The 19,642-nt window shown below is 41.7% G+C and overlaps 1 protein-coding gene and 1 long non-coding RNA gene across 12 annotated transcripts in view; both read right to left on the reverse strand.

The window, feature by feature from the left end:
• Positions 1-110: 110 nt before the first annotated feature.
• On the reverse strand, positions 111-3,005 carry LOC139082743 (uncharacterized). The gene is made up of 2 exons (XR_011538931.1): positions 2,890-3,005; positions 111-360 (listed from the first exon to the last, which is right to left on the reverse strand). It is a non-coding gene; the product is annotated as an uncharacterized lncRNA (long non-coding RNA).
• Positions 3,006-16,248: 13,243 nt separating this feature from the next.
• LAMB4 (laminin subunit beta 4) overlaps positions 16,249-19,642 on the reverse strand; it is a 111,742-nt gene continuing 108,348 nt past the window's right edge. For all 11 annotated transcript variants that reach the window (XM_070615365.1, XM_070615361.1, XM_070615364.1 and 8 more), the window contains one exon: positions 16,249-18,241. In XM_070615365.1, coding sequence (XP_070471466.1) covers positions 18,102-18,241 — 140 coding nt within the window. In that variant the 3' untranslated portion in view covers positions 16,249-18,101. The remainder of the gene's footprint in view (positions 18,242-19,642) is intronic.

Genomic DNA, 19,642 nt, shown 5'->3' on the forward strand with positions numbered 1-19,642 from the left:
GCTTCTTTTGCGCCCACGTTTATTCAGGACCTGTCTCGAGTCCCTGCCACGCAGGCGGCCACGGCACTGAACTACCCCTCTAATTCTGTTTTTAAAAATCTCCTTCTTACCTAAATCCAGAAGATGGCCCTAATTCAGGTAATTTCTCGAACGACACTATTGTTAGTGACGCCTTTTCCCATCTCTGTGACAAAGGTGACTCAGTCCCGAAGCCGGAGGTCTCCCATGAGACGCACTTCTGCACAATCTCCACAAAGTACAACCTGGGCAATTTTAGGGAGGGACTTCCAGGTGTACAACTGGTGAGGTGGGCGAGAGGGCCGCTCCAGAAGGGTCTCAAACAGCGCTGTGTGGACCTGTCTGGTTAGATAAGGGGTAAATATGAGCTCACCCATCTCCTGGGGGTTGGAGAGGGAAGAGAGGCAGGTGGTGGGACTCTGCCACTCTTTCTGTGAATTAGCCCAATTCTGCTGCCTTTGCAATGGGTGGGGTCAAAGCTGGGGCTTCCTTTAGTCCTGCTCTGGGCAGAAGTGCTCCAAACAAGGGGACTGGAGTTAGTTGTTAGTCTGGTCAGGTTTTGCTTGATTTCTAATTAATCACCCCCAGGGAGAAGGGTTTAAGTGGCCAGTTGGTCAGTTTTTAACTTAGCTGCGATGAAGTCGGGCCCAGGGAAGTTTAATCATTAGAGCATAGAGTAAGCTGCTTTATGAGTTTATAAACATCCTTCCCGCTGAGGGAGGCAGGAGCCTCAGGTCTTGCTGGTGCATTAATTATTCACCAGATCAGCACTTGCTCTGCTGCAGCCCGGGGATGGTGCCTCTAACTGAGGCTCAGGGTCCGCAGTGCTGCCTGGGCGGCCCTGAGAAAGGTGCTGGTGTGAGGGTCTCATATTCCAATGAAAGGTCTTCAGAGCTTAACTAAAAGAAAAATTTTTAGAGGCAAATGTCTTTTCCCCCAGTGGAGCTTTCAATATCTGGAGCCAAAGTTGCTTCTTGGAGTTGTTTGTCCATACAGATTGCAAGCATCCCTGGATTCTGCCTCTTTCCTGAGTCCGGCCTCTGCTCTCCCAGGAGCTGAACCCTCCCTCCCACCTGGCAGTTATCACTGTCCCTGGTCAGCGTCCTCCTGGGAGCAATGCTGTCGACACACAAACCTCTGCCATTCCCCTACTTTAAGGGAAAAAACCAAAACCTGCCTTTATTCTACACACCCTCTGCTCTCCTCTTCCTTCTTTTGACTCCGTAGCCCAGGTTCTTGAAAGGATAGTCTGCACTTACTTTGTTTCCTCCTAGTTTTTCCTTCATCTCGTTATAATATGACTTCCATCTCCGCCATTGTTCTCAGTCGTTACCACCTGACCCTCTAACTGCCAAATGCAATGGAGGTTTTCCCTATTTGATCTCTTTGTGGCATATGTTTCACATGCTCACTCCCCTCTTCTTGGGACCCCTTTTTCCTTGGCTTCCAGGACACAGTTCCCTCCAAAATTTTCCCACAGAATGCTGAGTCCCCCTCTTGCATGTCTCTTCCCCTTCTCTGATCCCTTAAACATTGATGCTCCAGAAGGCTGTCTCCAGCTTCTTTTCCCTCTACACTCGTTCATCTGCAACCAGGCGTTGGTACTCCCCACATCTGTAACTCTAGCCTGTACCTTGCTTGGGATGTACATCCATTTCTACAGCCTCTTGAATCTCTTGACTTTGATGACCTATGAGTTGCAAAACTGAACTCATCTCTCCACTCACCCCTCGTAGAACAAAATGTGTTCTTCTGTTTCTAATTTCTGTTATTGGCACCATGATCTACCCCTCAGCTCAAGACGGAAACCTGGGAACAGGGCTGGCTATATGATTAGCATGTGGGGCCCCTTGTTCAAAAAGTCGCAATTTCAAGATGGTGGCCATAGAGCATGAAACTAAGCCTGGGACCCTTCTAAGCGGAGAGGCCTTGTGAGTGCACAGATCACATGCCCATGAATCCAGCCTAGCTGGGAGTCATGCTGGACACTTCTCACCCCATCACTAGTGCCTGTCACTTCTACTTTACTAGCAACTACTCATCACGTCCCCATTGCTCCAGCCTCATTGCCCTTTCTTAGTTCAGTCTCTCATGTCTGGTCTGAATGCCCACAGGAGCCCCCTGGCTGGTGTTCCTCCCTCCAAACTCTTCCTTTCTCCAGCCCAATTCTCTGTAACACTGCCAGAAGGATTTTTCAGAGGCACAACTTTGATCGTGTCCCTCCCTTGTTCAGAAGGCTTCAGCGGCTTCCTTCTGCCAATGTGAACTTCCTGAAATGACATGCTTTGTATACCTTCATTTCTTTCTCTCTGCTACATGGGCCCTCCTTGACTTCATCAGCTTAGTGAACTACCAGGCATCTTTGAAGCCTCCTCTTCCACGTGAGGGCTCTCCACAGCACCTCGTAAAAACCTGTTACCGCGTAAATGACAGAATGCTGTGACTATCTGTTTGTGCCCTCACCTCCCCCAATAGACAGTGGGACAAGGACAAGTGCTGTGTAACATTCATTTGTGCATAAACATTGCCTAATGTGACATGGGGTACGCTGTGGTGCTCAATAAATGTTTCTTGAATGAAACTAAATAAAGACTGGTCTCCGTGTTTGAGAAACTTTCTTAAATCTTAAATGTCTACTTTCTACCTCACAAATTTCCAAAGAGAAAAAGAAATCTCACCAGACTTGAGTTCATTTTGGGAATACTTCCAAATTCACTCACAAACAAATTCTTCCTCTCTGTTATATTTCACATAACTTCCTGATTTCTAAAGATGTTGCAAGTTTGGAAGGAATGAACCACTTTTGTTAGAAAAGGCCATCGAGGCTTCGCCCCTGCTGATGCGACCCTCTCATCCCCCACCTGTACTTACCATGTACTTCAGCATCAGGCAGTCTTTACCGGAGAGTTCTGCAGTGTTTTGAATGGCAGACGGAATTGCAAATGGTTGGCTGTTCCATCTCAGACTGTGTGACAGCGATCTCCCTGAGGCATTTATTATTTTTGTTTGAGAAAACCCAGAGCTGCTTTCAAGGTCACCTTCACACAGTCTTACAATGCCACTTATGTGTCTCATTTTAAATCCTGGATTGACAGTGGAACAACAAGGACGTTACATTCTAGACTTTGATCTTTAGGTCCTAAAACCTGGCTGTTTACATAACATTGTTCTCAAGCACAATACTGGATTTTTGCTGTTTTGAAAAGATTTTAGTGTACTTTGCGAGACTCAGGATTGATCTAGAAAAGTAAGTTCAATGGTCAGTAAAGTTCAGGACAAATGTCACACAGCACTTTCCACATACCTTTTTTATAATAGGTAGTACTATTTGGGGTTAAATGTCCTTGCCCCCCAGGAGCGCTTTGAAGGCAGAGACTATTTTATTGGAATTCGTATTCCCATCAGGTGGCAGAGTTTCTGGTGTATTGTACACATTCAATATCTACTTATTGGACGAATAACTAAAATTGAATAACCTTTCCTTATAACCAATAAGGGAGCACCGAGGGGTCGTTACTGTCACCCTCTATAATCAGGAAACCATCATGGCCTGAATGAGGCGGGGAGTCATGGCACTGTCAGTCTCGGACCACACAATAGAAACTGCTGTGTGGGCTTGCATTAACCTCCCTTCGTCTGGTCACGGCACCTCGAGTTTTTTTGAGGGGACGAGTCCTTTTGCATTTTCAGCCCACATAATTTGGATGGGGCTAATCCCCCCACGGGCTCCAGGCGCGTCTGTGTGTTTCCATCCCCTTCTTCCCAGTAATGGATTGAGGGATAGGTATGCAACTGGCATTTGCCAGTTAGAGTGACTTCTGAGATTTTTGTGGGAATTGTTGGGATTTATCATGGGCGAGCTAGAAAACCTCTCTTCCCCCTGAACTTGGAGTTCTATGGATGTCAGCCTGAAAGTGGTAGAGGCTGCTTGAGACAGGAGCCAACACAGTGGAAAAGGGAACTGAGGGAGGCAAGAGGGCAGATCCTTAAGGACCTCCTTGGAGTATCTTGATCCAGCTATGCCTGAAGTCAGACCACATTACGTTAGCCAATAAATTTTTCTGGATATGCAGCATGAAAGAGTTATAAACCTTTGTTGTTTTTAGCCTGAGATTTGGGACTTTTTTTTTTTTAAACTGCAACATAACCTAGTTTATCCCTTCAGGCAGATCTTTATCAACATGTAATGTCTTAAAAATGGCCATCTCTCTATTCTTAAATATCTTAAAAAAAGTGTCACAAATGAGCACCCAAGTCTATACTTGAATGTTTTAAAATAGTCACTAAAATAGGTGTAAGAAGGCCTCATTCGAGCTCTTTACAGGCTTTCTGCGAGGTTGAAAAGCCATTGCATTCCACCTCCCAGAAAGGTGGCGGGATGACTCTTTAGATCCAGAGGGAGATGGGGGCACTTTCTCTTTACCCATCTACACCCTTGAATTCCGAACCTTTTTAAGTTCTAACCTATATTTAACAGGAGTGTCATAGAAACACTCTAAATGGGGCAAATTCACTATTTATTCTTTGTTTATGGATTTTAGCATCTGGTTGTTAACCTGGCCTTTTAAATATGGGTAGGAGAGAGATTAATGTCTGAGGTAAGACTAGAGAGCCTTAGGAAAGCTCTTCAAAATTTTTTTATCAGATTCATAGCAGGATTAACTTAAATGTAGTCAGTTAAACACCTTAAGACTTGAATGGTATTCATGAGCCCAAGTTTCATTTTGCTGGCATGTTCTATCTCTACCTTCACATGTAAGTGATTCATCATGTTTATTGCAAATCGCTAACATCAAACTCAGCAGGCAGCTAACGCTCAGTGGTTGATACTTAAGTTTTAGAAAAAATTGTCTTAATTAAACTGAGTTCATCTCTTAGAGCAATCCACCTAAAATTATACTTTAAAGGTTATTTTGAAAATTTCATTTCGGCCAATGGTGTTACTTCCCCCTGCTGTATGAGGATGCTGAAATTCAGTAATAGCCAGAAAAGAAAAAAGGACTTCCTTTATTCCAATAATGTTTTATATCTTCCTTTACTCTGCTTTTTGATCCAGATTCTATCTTTCTCCATTTGAAAGGTCAAGTTCAGCTCCCAGTGAGCCCCTGAAGTCCTTTCCACATCTCCCCATGAGTTCCTGGTCTCATGCCTGGCACACAGTAGGTCCTTAGGAAATGCTGAGTGAATGAAAAAGTGCTTATTTAACCCATGTTTTGAACCTAGTAAGATTCAGGCAATCTCTTTGTACCAGACGCTTGAAGTGACAATCTATTCTCTTGCTACAAACCTATCTCATAGTTCTGGGTTGTTAATTATTACCTAGGGTGATCCAGGAAACTAGATTTAATTAGCAAGGTAAACGCTCCCCTGCTATTCGTGGCGTGAACTGGGAGTGGATCCTAATTCTCAATCCTGTATTTTGACCCTGGGAAGATGAGATCTTTGATAATGAGCACATTTCAGAAGGGATAGAAATGCGAGTAAAAACCGTCCCCTCTCTCAAATAGTAGCAGTCTTGCCTCATCTCCTCCGACCGTAATGCCCTTGGCCTTCTAGCAGCATTAACTCTACAACTGCAGTTCCTCTGAAAAGCACAAGCCTGCTCTTCTGGAAAGAGCATTTATTTCATCACGGCTGCCCCGCTTGCTGCTGCCAAGGCTGCTAATCAGATTTACGAAGGCCAGCCCACCCGGAGCCGAGTGGCTGCGTTTTTATCGCATCAGAAACAAGTCAGCACTAGGTCTCACTCCAGGATTAGGTGCCGTTTCACCTATTGGGCTGTTTGCCAGACAAAGAAGTTGTGGGATGTGTCTGCTCTTTTCAAGATGGCTAATGAAATGTTGCTATTAACCTCTAGGACTAAATGGTTTCTGTGGAAGTCATGGAATATGGAGGTGACAGTTCAGCCATGTACCCAGAGGACATTCTAATCCAGTGGGCAATAATCACCACTATTTGGCTGACCTTTGGCCACTCCTCCTGTCTACCCAATTTAGTACCTTAAGCCTTCGCAGCAACATACGTCTTACTCTTTAACATTTCTTGAGCATTTACCATGCACCAAGCTCTGCTATATACCAACAGGATATATTCTACATTTTGGGAGGACTAAATGTGTACGCTATTGGCAAAGGTCAACAAGGGCTAAAGTCTAAGACAAAGGAAGAATGTTACGGTTGTCTATTTCTATAAATATACACACACACGTAAATAGACAATGATAAAGTTCTAGAAGGCAGCATGGCAAATGGATAGGGGTGGGTAATTTGAGGGAAAGTACAAAGATCGTGTTTGGAATGGGGTTAAAGGGGACTCTTGCCTTATATATAATTTTAACTTCCTCTTAACAAGGAGAATGTATTTGTTTACCACTGGTATAATTAAAGACAAAAAAAAAATCTAACCAAAATCTTTTTTGAAGTATAAATGTTTGTGATGCTTTGAATAAAGCGTACTATAAATGTTGACTAAGTCTGAGTTCTTACTATGAAATGTAGATTCAAAGACTTATGGAATTAAAAGTCATCATGTCTCGTCACTAGTGGATTTACTGAATGACATGACAAGGCTCTCACACTGGGACCATGTAAGTCACATTTCTGTGTGCTTCAGTTTCCTTATCTGAGAAACAAGTACAAAGTTCAGGCTCTTTGAAATCTGGCCCCTGTATAATCTCTCTCATCTCTGCGTCCTCAGTCTATCAGCGTCCCACCCCACCAAGCTCTATCTTGATAGCCTCACCCTTCTCAAAACTCAAACCCTGTTTTTTTGGCTCATCCAGTACCTTCTGCCTGGAATGCCGCCTTCCTCTCCTCCACCAAGCCAGCTTTTACTTATGTTCAAAGTCCACCTCTGATGATACTTCGTGTGTGTAACCTTCTCAATTCCACTGCCCAGGTACAATACTCGGACATACACCTATTGGAGGTCTTCTAGATTGTTCTAGAACAGATGCGCCATGCATGAGGCCAGGCGCCCTGCCTCTTGCACTCACTGCTGTATCCCCCATACTAGCATGGTACAGAGCACATTGTAAGTATGCAATGAATATTCACCAAATAGATGGTTAGTGTATGAATATATTTTTTGTGGGTGCTAAATTGAGATGCCTTGACAGCGTCTTAATTTCCCCAGCACTGAGCACAGAGCTCATCAGGTAATTGTTGAATGCATTCATTCAATAAATGCCTGGAACTATGCCCGTTGTTCTTTCTGGGGAGAGATCATTCACAGGTAATTCTTTAGCCAGAATGAGTCATACCTGACACACACTGATACTTTTAACAAAAGTCGTATACCACGTTTCATTTTATTCTGTGGGAAAAATAAAAATGTGAACAGTCTGCTATGATTTAGATACAAGAAGTATGAGCAAATACATCCAGCATTAACATAAACTTGCTCAGCGACTGCTCTGTACTGTAAGGAGGAGGGTGTAATCTACTCGAGGATTACAAGAGGCACCCGCACTTTCACAATCGTGTGAGAAGCTGCAAGGGGGCATTGATATAGTGGTAAGTCAAATCCCCATGTCTTATCACCTCATCTCTAATGAAGTTCATGAGCGCACTAGCATAAAAGTGATGACTGGAAAGGTAAAATTGTGCCTTTCTGGAGGGCAATCCGAAATATATTCAAAATTAAAATATACATAATTTTGACTCTGGGAAAATGTGCCAAATTATGCCTATAAAGATGTTGACACTATTGTGCATAACAAGATTTATAATCTAAATCACCAATGGGGATTTAGGTAAGTAATTATGTTAGACTCTTGTAATGAAATACTAAGCAGTTGCCTAAAAATATGAGGCCTATTTCTATGATATAATTGGGGGAACAGTAGGCTCCAATTATGAAAAACATGTACACTATATGTATATTATATTCCTTGAGGAATTAGCAACAGGGGCTGCCCAGGAATTGTCTGTATATACAGCCCAAAATATTAAATGATAGCTTTTTTCCCTTTACGATTTTTTCCATAATAACATGTATAGACCTTGTTCTAAAAATTATTTCAAAGTTAAAACATTTTCCTATGGTTGCAATCTCACAAGTGACCTATATTTAGAAGTGAAGTTCACTTTAATATAGTCTGCAACCTAGATGGAGAGGTGGGGCAACATTCACATCCCCAAGAAAAGGGTCTGTCTTCTGGTCAGCCAAAACTGGGGAAAACCAAATCAAGCTTGCTACTATCCCTTAAAAGATGCTGGTACTTGATGGAACTTGAGTTTGGGTTGAGTAGAAGTGTTACTATCTATTTGGGTTTGAATGCAGTCTTATAGGAGTCACGATTCGTTTTTGTTAACCACTTCTTCTCCTATGTTCTCATCAAAATATGGTAAGCTGTGTTCACAGCTGAAGGTTGATTTTCTTTTCTTACAAAGAAATGTGTTTATGTAAATGTTTAAGTCTTTCAAATTGTGTGTATATTAGAGTTGCCCCCCACCCCCACCCCGCCTCGACAAACTGGGTTGAAAGAAAATTGAGTTTGTTAAGGAGAAAATTTAGCATGTGCATTTCTATATATCTGCTGTATGATGGTGGGCTGAAGAGTTGAAGAACAGAACAGGGATTTTAAAGAGGAAAAATTATAATAAAAAACATTAATCATGTCTAAATAGATTGACTTTTTTTACATTGTAAGAAATGTTAGACTTCCTCTTTTGAAATGAAAACAATTGTTCTCTTAATCCTGAATATTTAATCTTTTCCATTCATATTTTGCCTTTTCTAGATGAGTCATAAGGCAGTATGGCCAACACAAAGCTAAACCTGAATGCCATAAAGATCCCCAAGTGTTTATCTTTAGATATGGGATGTTTATACAGCTTTTCCAAGCTTTGAGCTTCTTCCCATGATACGAATCTCTGGAATCCTCAAACACTCATTGGGTTGTTAGATTTTCAGGCTCCATTTAATGCCCATTTCTGCTCCTTTCTAGAAAGTTCACAGTATGGTGATACCTTTAATAGACTCAATTAACTGAAAACCAAGAAAAAAACTTGGATTAGTTCGATATTCACTTTAACACTGGTAATAATCTGGATAGCTGTTTGGTTATTAGAGAGTCCTAGAAACTGGTTCTATATCATATAGAAGTAATGCTCCCAATGAAGGAGCTCCTTTAGCAGTAAGGTTCATTTTCTTTTCTTACATAATCAAATGAATTTTGTTGAATATATATTGTAATAAATTTGAGATATAATAGGGCTTAGTATCTAAAATTTCACCTACCTTATTTATAGGTAATACTGTTAGTCCTATTTTTAAAAGCTACATGGGAAGTTTTGAGGACTGAAAACAATTCTCTTGAATGTGTTTAATAAGGACAACTATGTGCTCACTTAGTTGGCTAGTCTCAAAACTAACCCCCCCAAATTATACATTTTTGTTCACTAACATTAAGGATAAAGCGTTTCTATTTGTTTAGCTACTTTGGACATTGTTTTAAGTAGAATTACTTTCTGTGAAATATTAACACGTTAAAAGTATTTAACTCCTAAGACATGCCATTTATGTAAAGAAATAGGTTAGTCAATTTTAAGAAAATGTTCTGCTATATTTGATGGTCCATTTAATAGAGCCTTAGTTCAAAGAGCGAGTTGTCTTGAAAGGGAGGGTGCAATGAGCATCATCACAGGATATATTTCCCATTACACCGGCATTGGCATATCTGCCAACCAGCTGTGTGATCCTGGCTAAGTTAACGTTAATATTCTTCAGAAAACCAGGGGATGGGACTAAGAAATTCTTTAAATCTCCTGCATTATGGGTTTCTTAAACCTCTTATCTGAAAGAGAGGCAGTATGAGGGAGCGTATAATGTAAGAGTTCCTGATGTGCCTGCAGCTAGTGTCTCTAAGCATTTATCCAGCTGTATCTAGAACTTTCCTGACACAGTTATTTTAAATCTTTCCCCATCAGAGGCAATATCTCCAACTAGTAGATTTAAGTGTTTTTCCTGTGAATGTTTTGTGGGGCTAAATATTTCAAAGTCTTCCCTGTGAGGAAGTCCCAGTACTGAAGATTAGATTTGAATCGTGGTGTCCTGTTGGGATGACTAGAGAGAGCTCTGAAATGCAGTATACTTAGTCTATTAGCCCCTAGTGAATATAAGATAAAATGCAGCCAGCCACTGGTCCCCACTCTTTGGGTGTTTGTCATCAAAGAGAACTATGGTTGTGTGTGGAACTATGTTGGCTATCGCTATGAATCAAACACTTGACTGTTAAAAATCAATTTATATGAACATGAAGAAGACACATCTCGGTTCAAAAACCCTGTGTTCTGACTAATGTGTTTGATATAGATTGTGGTAAGCTTGCTTTGTGTAGCAAAGTTCGTTCGGTTGGCGGGCTGAATCAGAGGCAGGTCAGGAAGAGTGTTCTAGAATGACCACTCACAGCATTTAATGAGTAAAGCTAAGATTACATGTAGGTTCAAGTTGTCCCCAGAAGAGAAAAGCGAGGTGCTGATGGATGAGCAGGTGTTAAGAAAAGTTCTGCTTCAGCTGCTTTATGTTGGAAGAAGAGAAAAAAATGCTCCTTTTTTTGGTCTCTCAAGCGGAGAGAAGCAGCTGAGGGCAGGAAAGGTGAAAGAACAGACAGGGAGACTGACTTCTGGCAAATTCTAAGCAGGAGGCTCTGTTGCTAAAAGCCTCAAACCTCATAATGGAAAAAGCCTGTGGAAACTTTGGTCACCAAATTCCTTCACTTTTCTTAGGCACCAGAATCAGAAGTGGGAAAGAACTTTTAGTTAGAAGCATAAAGTGAATGCAAAAAAGTTCTCTTCAAGCCTCTTGTGGGGTGGGGTTGAGCAAGGGAGGAGGAAGAGGGGGGGATGTATGTGCTGGGGTTTGAATACTGCAAGGTTTGATTAAACTAATTTGTTCAATGGCTAAGGATTATTGAGAAATTGACAAATTACAGTTGCATTTATATAGACCTTGCATAAATCTTAAATATAAATAAATACATAAACGTTTATATTTGTATATAAAAATGTGTTTTCAAATGTGTCCTTTAATGTTTTATGCAATCGCTTTTTGTAGACAGAGCCTAATTGAAGGAAAAGGAAAGCCTCTCCCACTTTGGCTCAGTGAGCTCTGCTTGGGAAGTGTAGATGTTGCACGTCTGTGAGGCCATGACCTTCACTTGGGAGTGGCTCACCCTGACTTATGGTCGCATGACCAGGAAAATATCTACAGTCTTGTAAACAAACATCCATGGCAGAGGAAAAGCGAGAGTGAGCAAGTGCAGAGGGCAGAGACTAGATTTGAGAGGAGAGAGGAGAAAGCCCAAGAAAATGAAGAGTCGTGTGAGCGTGGTGTGGGGAAGTTTCTAGCAGGGGAGGAGTTTCCAGAGAGAGCAGAGGATTTCCATTAGCCGCTTTAGAGTGTGTTAGTTATTGAGAGTGGGTGTGATGGGGAAAAGGATTTCTTTTGCCTTATGCGTGTATTCTGTTCCCACTGGACAATTTTTCCTCTAAATATTGAGGTAAAGATTTGAATTGTTCCCAATTACATTTTGAGAGGGGCTGAACCATATAGTGAGCTGGTTTTGTATTACAGTTGAAAAATTTTAATTCAGGGATGGTCGGAGGACTGCCTGACTTGCAACAATTTGGAGTCAATTTATGGAACTAATATGTAAGTGAACGAATAGAGTGTTCCACGCTGTGCTAAGTTCTATGAAGGACTTAGAAGTGGCTGAACACATGCTCTATGTCCTCATGGAACTTACTATCTGGTTAGACAGATAAGGGATATTAATCAACTGGCAACATAAGCGAACTTCAGAGAAATGGCTTTGAGCTAGGCTAGAGAGAGACGCCTCCCAATGAGGGTTTCCTTAAGGAAAGGTTAGGTTTGGTGGATAGATAGCAATCGGGATTTCAAGGAGGCCAACGCTATGGAACTGATGGCGCAGAGGGGAAATGCAGATGTAACACACATGATGTGATAACAAGGCTGTCTTGAAGGATTTCAGCTGTATCTCACTCTTCTCAAAGCCCTTCCTCATGAATTGGCTTGGTAATCCTGGGAGGTGCACCAGGTACATTAATTAGCATTTTACAGCAGAAGGAAATGAGAACATGAGATTCAGAGGTTGTGAATTGCCTAAGGTCATGTAGGGGACAAACCAGGATTTGCACTTATCATCTGACCCTTGGTCCCTTGTCCTCATGATGCGGGGCAGAGAGGGGACTGCTGTAGCAGTCTGGAGGGGGTTTGGAGTCCCCTTAGCGCCCTAGAGATATTGATGAGGATGTTGGTTCAGCTGCTTTAACAGAGACCAAAATCATAGTGACATAAATGGGAGACCTTTGCTTTTCCATCTTGTGCAAGTTCAAGCTGGCATGTAGTCCAGGGGAGTCGAGCACAGGCAGCTTTAATCCATGAGGTCATTGTGCCTCTCCTGATCCAACTTGCCCCTCCTCTATGCCCCAGGAGACTGATCTACATAGGAACATCAACCTGGTCCCTTGATTTAGCTAATGGGGAGCACTAACAAGAGATTGGACAGGATGAGGAGAGTGACACCAGGGTGTCAATGCCCCAAGATCCTCTGCAAGTTTGTCACAGCGGGCTGCATCCCTTGACCAAGATCAGAGCTCCTGTTAAGTGATCCTCCCACACAGTCTGTCTTCAATTTACAGTTGTCACTCTCTCTCCTCACCCCTGGCCAAGGGTGAGAAAGACCCCTTGTCTAGTGCTGGCTCTGGGATGCTGCACTTTCCTTTGTGGCTTTCCTCTACCCTGTGTGCATCTTTGTAAATAGGTCCCTTATTAAACCGTCCCAGCTCATGTCCTCATATCCTGGGACCCTGACTGGTACAGTCAACCAGGGATCTAGGTTTTTCTATCTTGTTTCACTACTATTATCTGCATCTACATGGTCATAGTTACTTCACCATATTCTGTCCCAGTTAAAGGGGGAAAAACAAATGGACGGTGTGTTTCCTATTCCGTAACCAACTACCACAAACATAGTTAATTAAAACAACACAACTTTATCTTACAGTTCTGTAGGTTAGAAGTCCAACACAGCTCTCACTGGGCCAAAAGCACCGTGTTGCACGGTTGTGTTCTTTTCTGGAAGCAGTGGAAGATAACCCCTTCTCTTGTTTTCCCAGCTTCTAGGACCACTTACATTCGTTGCTCCATGATCCTCTCCCTCCATCTTCAAACCCAGCAATGTCAGGCCAAGTCCTTCCCGTGCTGATGTCTCTTTGACTCTCCCTTCTGCCGCCTTCTTCCACTTTTAAGGACTGTTATGATGACATTGGGCCCACCTGGGCAATCTAGGCTGATTGCCCCAGCTCAAGGTCAGCTGATTAGTACCTTATTTCCATCTGTAACCTTGCTTTCTCTTTGCCGTAAAACATATGCACCGGTTACGGAGATTAAGACGTGGACTTCTTTTGGGGGCCATTATTCTGCCTACCACAGAGGGCAAACAGCTTCCTTTTAAGGTTGTGCCCATAAAGATGCACACAACATGCTCACTAATCTCCTCTTGGCCAGAATTTAGTCACATGGTCACAGTGACTTGCAAGGAAGGTTGAGAAATAGTCTCTCTAAGTAGGCAGCCATGTGCCAGATTAAAACGTGGAGGAATCTATGACCAAGAGAAAGAAGGGGGGAGAATGGATACTAGACAGTGACTTCTAGCCTGTGCCCCATCAGACTCATTTGTTCTTGCCAGGATCTACCTTCAGTTTGCTTTCTTTTTGACCCCTTGGTGATTTGGCTAATTGCACTCAACTACTGGCCCTCAGCTGCCCTTCACATGGGATCGGTTCTAATTTAGGAGAAGATACAGAATCATTTCCTTAATGGACCATACCAGCTATCTCATAGTCACTTGTTTCCTGATCATCACAGTGATTTTCTGATGTGACCAGCTGGGTTGCAAATGTCTCTGCCTGGCCTCTGGTAACAGAGTTTCCTCACGCTCACTGGCGGACCCACATTGTGTGTGACTACTGTCCACTGTCTTGCTCTTTCTTCCATATTCAGTGTCTTAAATCCTGTCTACCTGCCCCCGTCATTGAATCTTGCCCATCTCAGTCTCCACAGGCCTGGTCACGACTCTCAGTCTGAACCTTAGCTCTCTAACTCCTGCCTTCACCCAACCGCCGCCCTGAGATGCTCAGAATTCAGTCCAGACTTCTCTGTGTTGGTCCCTCACATGCCTCAACAGATCTCCCAGTGCTAAGTAGATGTAGTGTTCCCTCAATTCAAATTTAGGAAACCATTAGAATAATTGTAACAGAGACAAAGGAAATACGTGCATGTGGATGCATGTAAGTTTTTTATATGGAGAATTAAAATGTATCTTCTAACCATAATTTCAGTTGACTATCGTGTATACATGCTTTATGTACTTTAATTTATTTTAATTAATTAATTTTTTTGGCTACTCACATCAAATTATCTTTCTTAGATGGGAGGCAGAGGCGTGCCTTCTACCATGAAAGCTGACGGAGCATCCTATGGGCAGAATACGTGGATCTAAAACCAGGAGGGGAAATAGATGTGGCCCTGCTCACAGTTGTATCCAATTGATTCACAGGCAAAACTTTGCTTCCATGCCTATGACTTTGCACTCTGGTCTCTAAGGAAGTATGTTTTTACTGGATGACACAAGAGTCGTTCCACTGAATTGGTATACATACCAATACCCAGCTGTGTCAGGCTCCTCATGATAAAGGATAAACAGGCCAAAAAAGGGGCAGGGAATTATAATTTTTTCTGGGGTGATTGCTCTTGATTCTTAAAGGGTGATAAAGCTGCTGGTACACAGCGGCAGCAGGGAGGGGTGAGACCAGAATCTGGACAATCCAGTCCTGCCACGTCCCAGGGAAAGATGTAATGTAGGAGCTCTCTGCCCCTGCACGTGCAGGACCTCCAAAGGCTCAGAACCATCAGGAAAGAAGGTTTGGGTCATTCTACCCGGGAAAGAGATGCTTACTGAAGAGAGAGGGAGCATGGGATGAGTAAAGAAAGAAGATCGTACCTCCCACTATAACCTCTTGAGTAGTTAGGGAGATGAAGTCTGCAACCTCCATCTGTGTTTCTCAACATGCAACGTTTTGTATGTACTTATATTTTTTATTATAAGATGTACTTAATTTCCTTTTTATCTCCCTTCTTTCCTCCACTATCCTATCCTTGGTGTATGTTGGTGGCAGACTTTATCATTTTGATTACAAGTTGCAGTACATCAGGGCAGAATTGTAACAGAGGTGGAAAAGGAAGAGAGCACAGCTGGAGACCAGAGCCTTAGAGCTGGATGCACTCCGGGAGCGATGGGACTGTGGGCTGGTTCCCTTGAAGACGAGGCGGATGCACTTTCAGATGGCTGAGTGAATGGACCATTATCTTGGTGGGAACATTTGTTTGTCTTTAGAAGAAAAAAATGGGATAAAAATGTATTTTGATATTAAGAGTCTAAGAGGTGAACTATAATGGAAATTTGTAATTTGTTGATGCCTGGCCTCAAAATCCTTCCTCCTTTGGTAGATTCAAAAGATACATGAAGCCAAAACCCCCTCCCACTACCAAGACCAGAGCGGGCAGGCATCCTCTCCTCTCACTCCCTGGCAGCCAGGGCACATGAAGAGGCTCAGCCAATTGGATGTTTCTACAGGGATGTTGAGTCATGAGAGAGTGACACAAGATGGAGAGACAGTTGGAAGTTAACAGGATGATGGAGAGCGTGAGCAGGCCAGCACCCTAACCTGAGTTTACTGAAGTGTGAGCTTGGATATATCGCCAGATGCTTAGCTGTCCTTGGTTACATTTTCTCCACCCATTTCTTCCATTTTATGTGCTATCAGATATTCTTTCAGTAAATTCCTTTCCTGCTTAATAAACTATAGTTGGTTTTCAGTGTTTGCAGCCAAGAAATCAGAATGGTAAAATATTTAATTGGCTTTTTATTGTTGGTTATTTGGATTCTTTGTAATTTTAACATAAGTAGTGTTGCAATGAATTATTCACAAAGCTTTTCCCCCTGAATTTAAGATTTTCTTAATATACAGGTTCAGCTGGTCTTAAGATAGATCTTGTTACACACTGTCAAATTACTTGGCAATGCGTAAGAGAGATGATTTCACTGAATCTTTGCCTTTACATCTTGAACAACTGATGGAGCAAGTAATAGAAGTTAGGATGACTTATCTGACATTACTGAGGAATGAGATTTTCACACATGTACATTTTTAAAAAGATAACCAAAGTTTATTATTCTCAACACCAAAGTTTAGAAAGCAAAACCAGTTTTAATTGCAATGTTTCCAAAGTCCATCAAATACTTCCTAACCTCATCCAACTGCGGCCCCTGGAGGCCCACAGACATGATGGGTTTATCTTGTTCTCGATTCCCCAGATTACTGTGCTTTCCTCATGGCTTGGGAATTTTCTCTTTCTCCAGAACTCAACAGCCTCCCAGTCAGAGGACAGAAACTCTTTCCTCTTTGACCCTGTCCACACTCTCTGGCCTGTTACTTGTATAGTCTCTGGGCACTGAAAAGGTGGAACAATCGACTGCTGCTATTGCAAACAGATAACCATGCTTGTAAAATTAAGCCTATCATTTGTACAGAGTTGAAAGTCAGCATCCTGGTGCAAAAGCTGAAGGGCGTTCCACGCTCTACGATGCAGTAAACAACTTAGATTTCGTGACAGCTATATTTTTCGACTCTCTGGTTCTTTCTGTGTGCCATTTGTTGGTGGAGGTTTCCAAAAGTCTTAAGTGCTGGATATGTGCAGCATTACAATCATATTTCAAGAGAGATTTCTGGGTGGTTCTTCCCATGGAAAAGTTTCATTCTGTTCTTCAGGATCTCCAGGGAAACTGCACTTTTCCTTATTAACCTACATTTTAAGAAATTTCATATTTATGTGTAACCCTAAAGCCTCTTTGTTGAATTTTTAAATCCATTTTTAGAGTCAGTCCTTAAGAGACATGGCTCCAGCTGCTTTTCCTCCTTCATACATCAATGTTGATGTATATTATTTCTTATTTGAAAACGTGGGGCCAAATTCCCTTAAAACCCCTCTGATGGATAGCTGTCACCAACAGAAGCAATGTGCTCTATTACATATCATACATGCAACAAAAATTACTGTGAAATCATAGACCACCTTGAAATAAGACAATTTCAAGATGAAATAAGACATCTTGAAATCAACAACAACAACACAACTGCTAGTCTTTTAAAAATAAGTAGCAGATTTTACAGCAAAACAGCCTGCAGACAAATTATGAAAAGTAGTGCCATTTGGGAAAAACAGAATCCTTTGGTTGGGAGCATCAACACACAGGAAAGTGGGCGTAAAAACAAGTTACATTCTGAATTGTATGCATTCCATTCCAAATAGAATAGTTTTACAGATAAAGTGAATCCAAATAAAAATAAAATATAGAACAATCTAGTGCATTCCATCCATACTTATTCCATCCTAGTATGAGATATTTATTTACTTTAGTTTAATTCATTTAAATTTATATATTTATTTTACTGCGGTAAGAACATTTAATATGAGATCTACCCTCTTAACACAATTTTCAGGACACAGTATAGTACTGTTGGCAGTAGGAACAATGTTGGATAGATCTCTAGAACTTATTCATCTTGCTTAACTGGAACTTTATGCCCATCGATTAGTAACTTCCCATTTCTCCCCTCCCCAGCTGCTCGCAACTTATTTAATGTTTAGGTTTATTTGACTGAAATGAGTATTAGTATATAGAATACTAACTTAGATTTGTACTTGTCATATGTAACTAATTATTTTTAGGTGATGAAAGGAAAGGAAGGCAAGAGGAAAGGTTTCTGAAACCAGAGACAATCTCTTTACTCCCCGTTCTCTTCCAAATAAAGTGGCCTTTCCTTGGCCCAGTTCCACTCCCAGCCACACTGGGCAGATCTACAGCAAGGAGAGACCTCGGGGAAGGAGGCAGAAGAGGCTGACCATTAGTGCTTCCCAAGTCCCGCACAGCTCCCCAGGTCCGCTCATCAGAAGCCAGAAAAGAAGGAAGAGGTGATTTTGCACTCTAACTCTGCCTAACTATAGCAGGTAGCATATTTATTTTCTTGCTCAACAATTTCATTTTTAATGGCAATGACTTGATCTTCCAACTGTTTCAGTTGATCAGCTTTTTCTTGTCTACTTAGATTCAAATCTTGGATCTTCTTTTCTAAATCTGAAAGAAGAAAATGAAGTAAATGATATATTTCCGTTGGATAGATTCCTCCTGGATACCCATGTTATACCAAACACAGGGATTTATGTGTCTCTTAAAGGTGTAGTTAGTTTCGTGTTTTGATTCAATAGATAAAACATTTATTTTCACCTGACTTCTCAAGGGTTTCACATAAATCAGAGTAGACAAACTGATATTTTTGTCTAAAATATATTTTATATCTAAAGGCATTTACCAATGTGAGTTTAAATCTAGTCAGAATTCATTAGATATGAAAGACAGATGACAAGCCTTGATTGGATTTGGGGAATTGCTTAAAAGGACTGACATTTTCATTTCTTCATTCTCTCTTGTTGATACTGAAGTCCCTGAACAGTAAAAGCACAGTGATGCCTTTTACTCTTGTCCATCCATCCATCCATCCATCTATGTATCCACTCATTTATCCATTCTTCATTCAACAAATATCTGAGAATTATATTAAACCCTAGCAAGGAGCGCATAGAGTAGTGGACCGAAGAGGTACAGAGAGCTACAGTTAACGGTGTGATGTAGACTTTAGAAACGAAACTGACCTTAGGTAGAAGTGGAACTTCTAAAAGAAGGAAGGTAAATGTTCTACTTCGCTTGGTCAGATCACACCTGGATACTCAGTCGGTTTGGGGTAATTGTCAAACTAGCATGTAGTAAGTCTTTAGAAGAAGGAAACAGATCGCTGAGGAAATTTGAAACTATCCTATGAACAAAAGTTGAATTAGGGCCAGCCTGGTGGTGTAGCGGTTAAGTTTACGCACTCCGCTTTCCCAGCCTGGGGTTCGCTGATTCGAATCTTGGGTGCGGACCTACATAGTGCTTATTAAGCCATACTGTGGCAGGTGTCTCACATGTAAAATAGAGGAAGATGGGCACAGAAGTTAGCTCAGGGCCCGTCTTCCTCAGCAAAAAGAGGAGGATTGGCGGCGGATGTTAGCTCAGGGCTAATCTTCCTCAAAACAAAAAAAAAGAAGAAAAGTTAAATTAACTGGTGATGTTTGAGATAGAGAAAAAAGATTCAGGGCATGTGCTATAGCTATTTTCAAGTATTTGAGGGCCAGAAAAGCAGAGTAAATGTGTTTTTTGTCATCCTGAGAAAATAGAATGAAACCAGCAGGTGAAATCTCCACAAAGGAAGATTTTGTCTGAATGTAAAGAACTTTCTAGAGGTCACAGCTGTTCAAAGACTAAAGAGGCTGCTCTGGAAGGTGGTGATCATTCTGTCACCAGAAACTTTCCATTTTAGCTCCTTTGGGATTGAAAAGGGGCTTCAGTATTGGAAGTGTATTTGCACTAAAAGAAAAAAAGAAAAAAAGACCCCTGTGTTTCTACCATGTAAGTTCACAAGATTGCACTGGCTACTTTTCA

This window comes from Equus przewalskii, chromosome 4 (assembly GCF_037783145.1).
Source record: "Equus przewalskii isolate Varuska chromosome 4, EquPr2, whole genome shotgun sequence".
Lineage (NCBI taxonomy): Eukaryota > Metazoa > Chordata > Mammalia > Perissodactyla > Equidae > Equus > Equus przewalskii.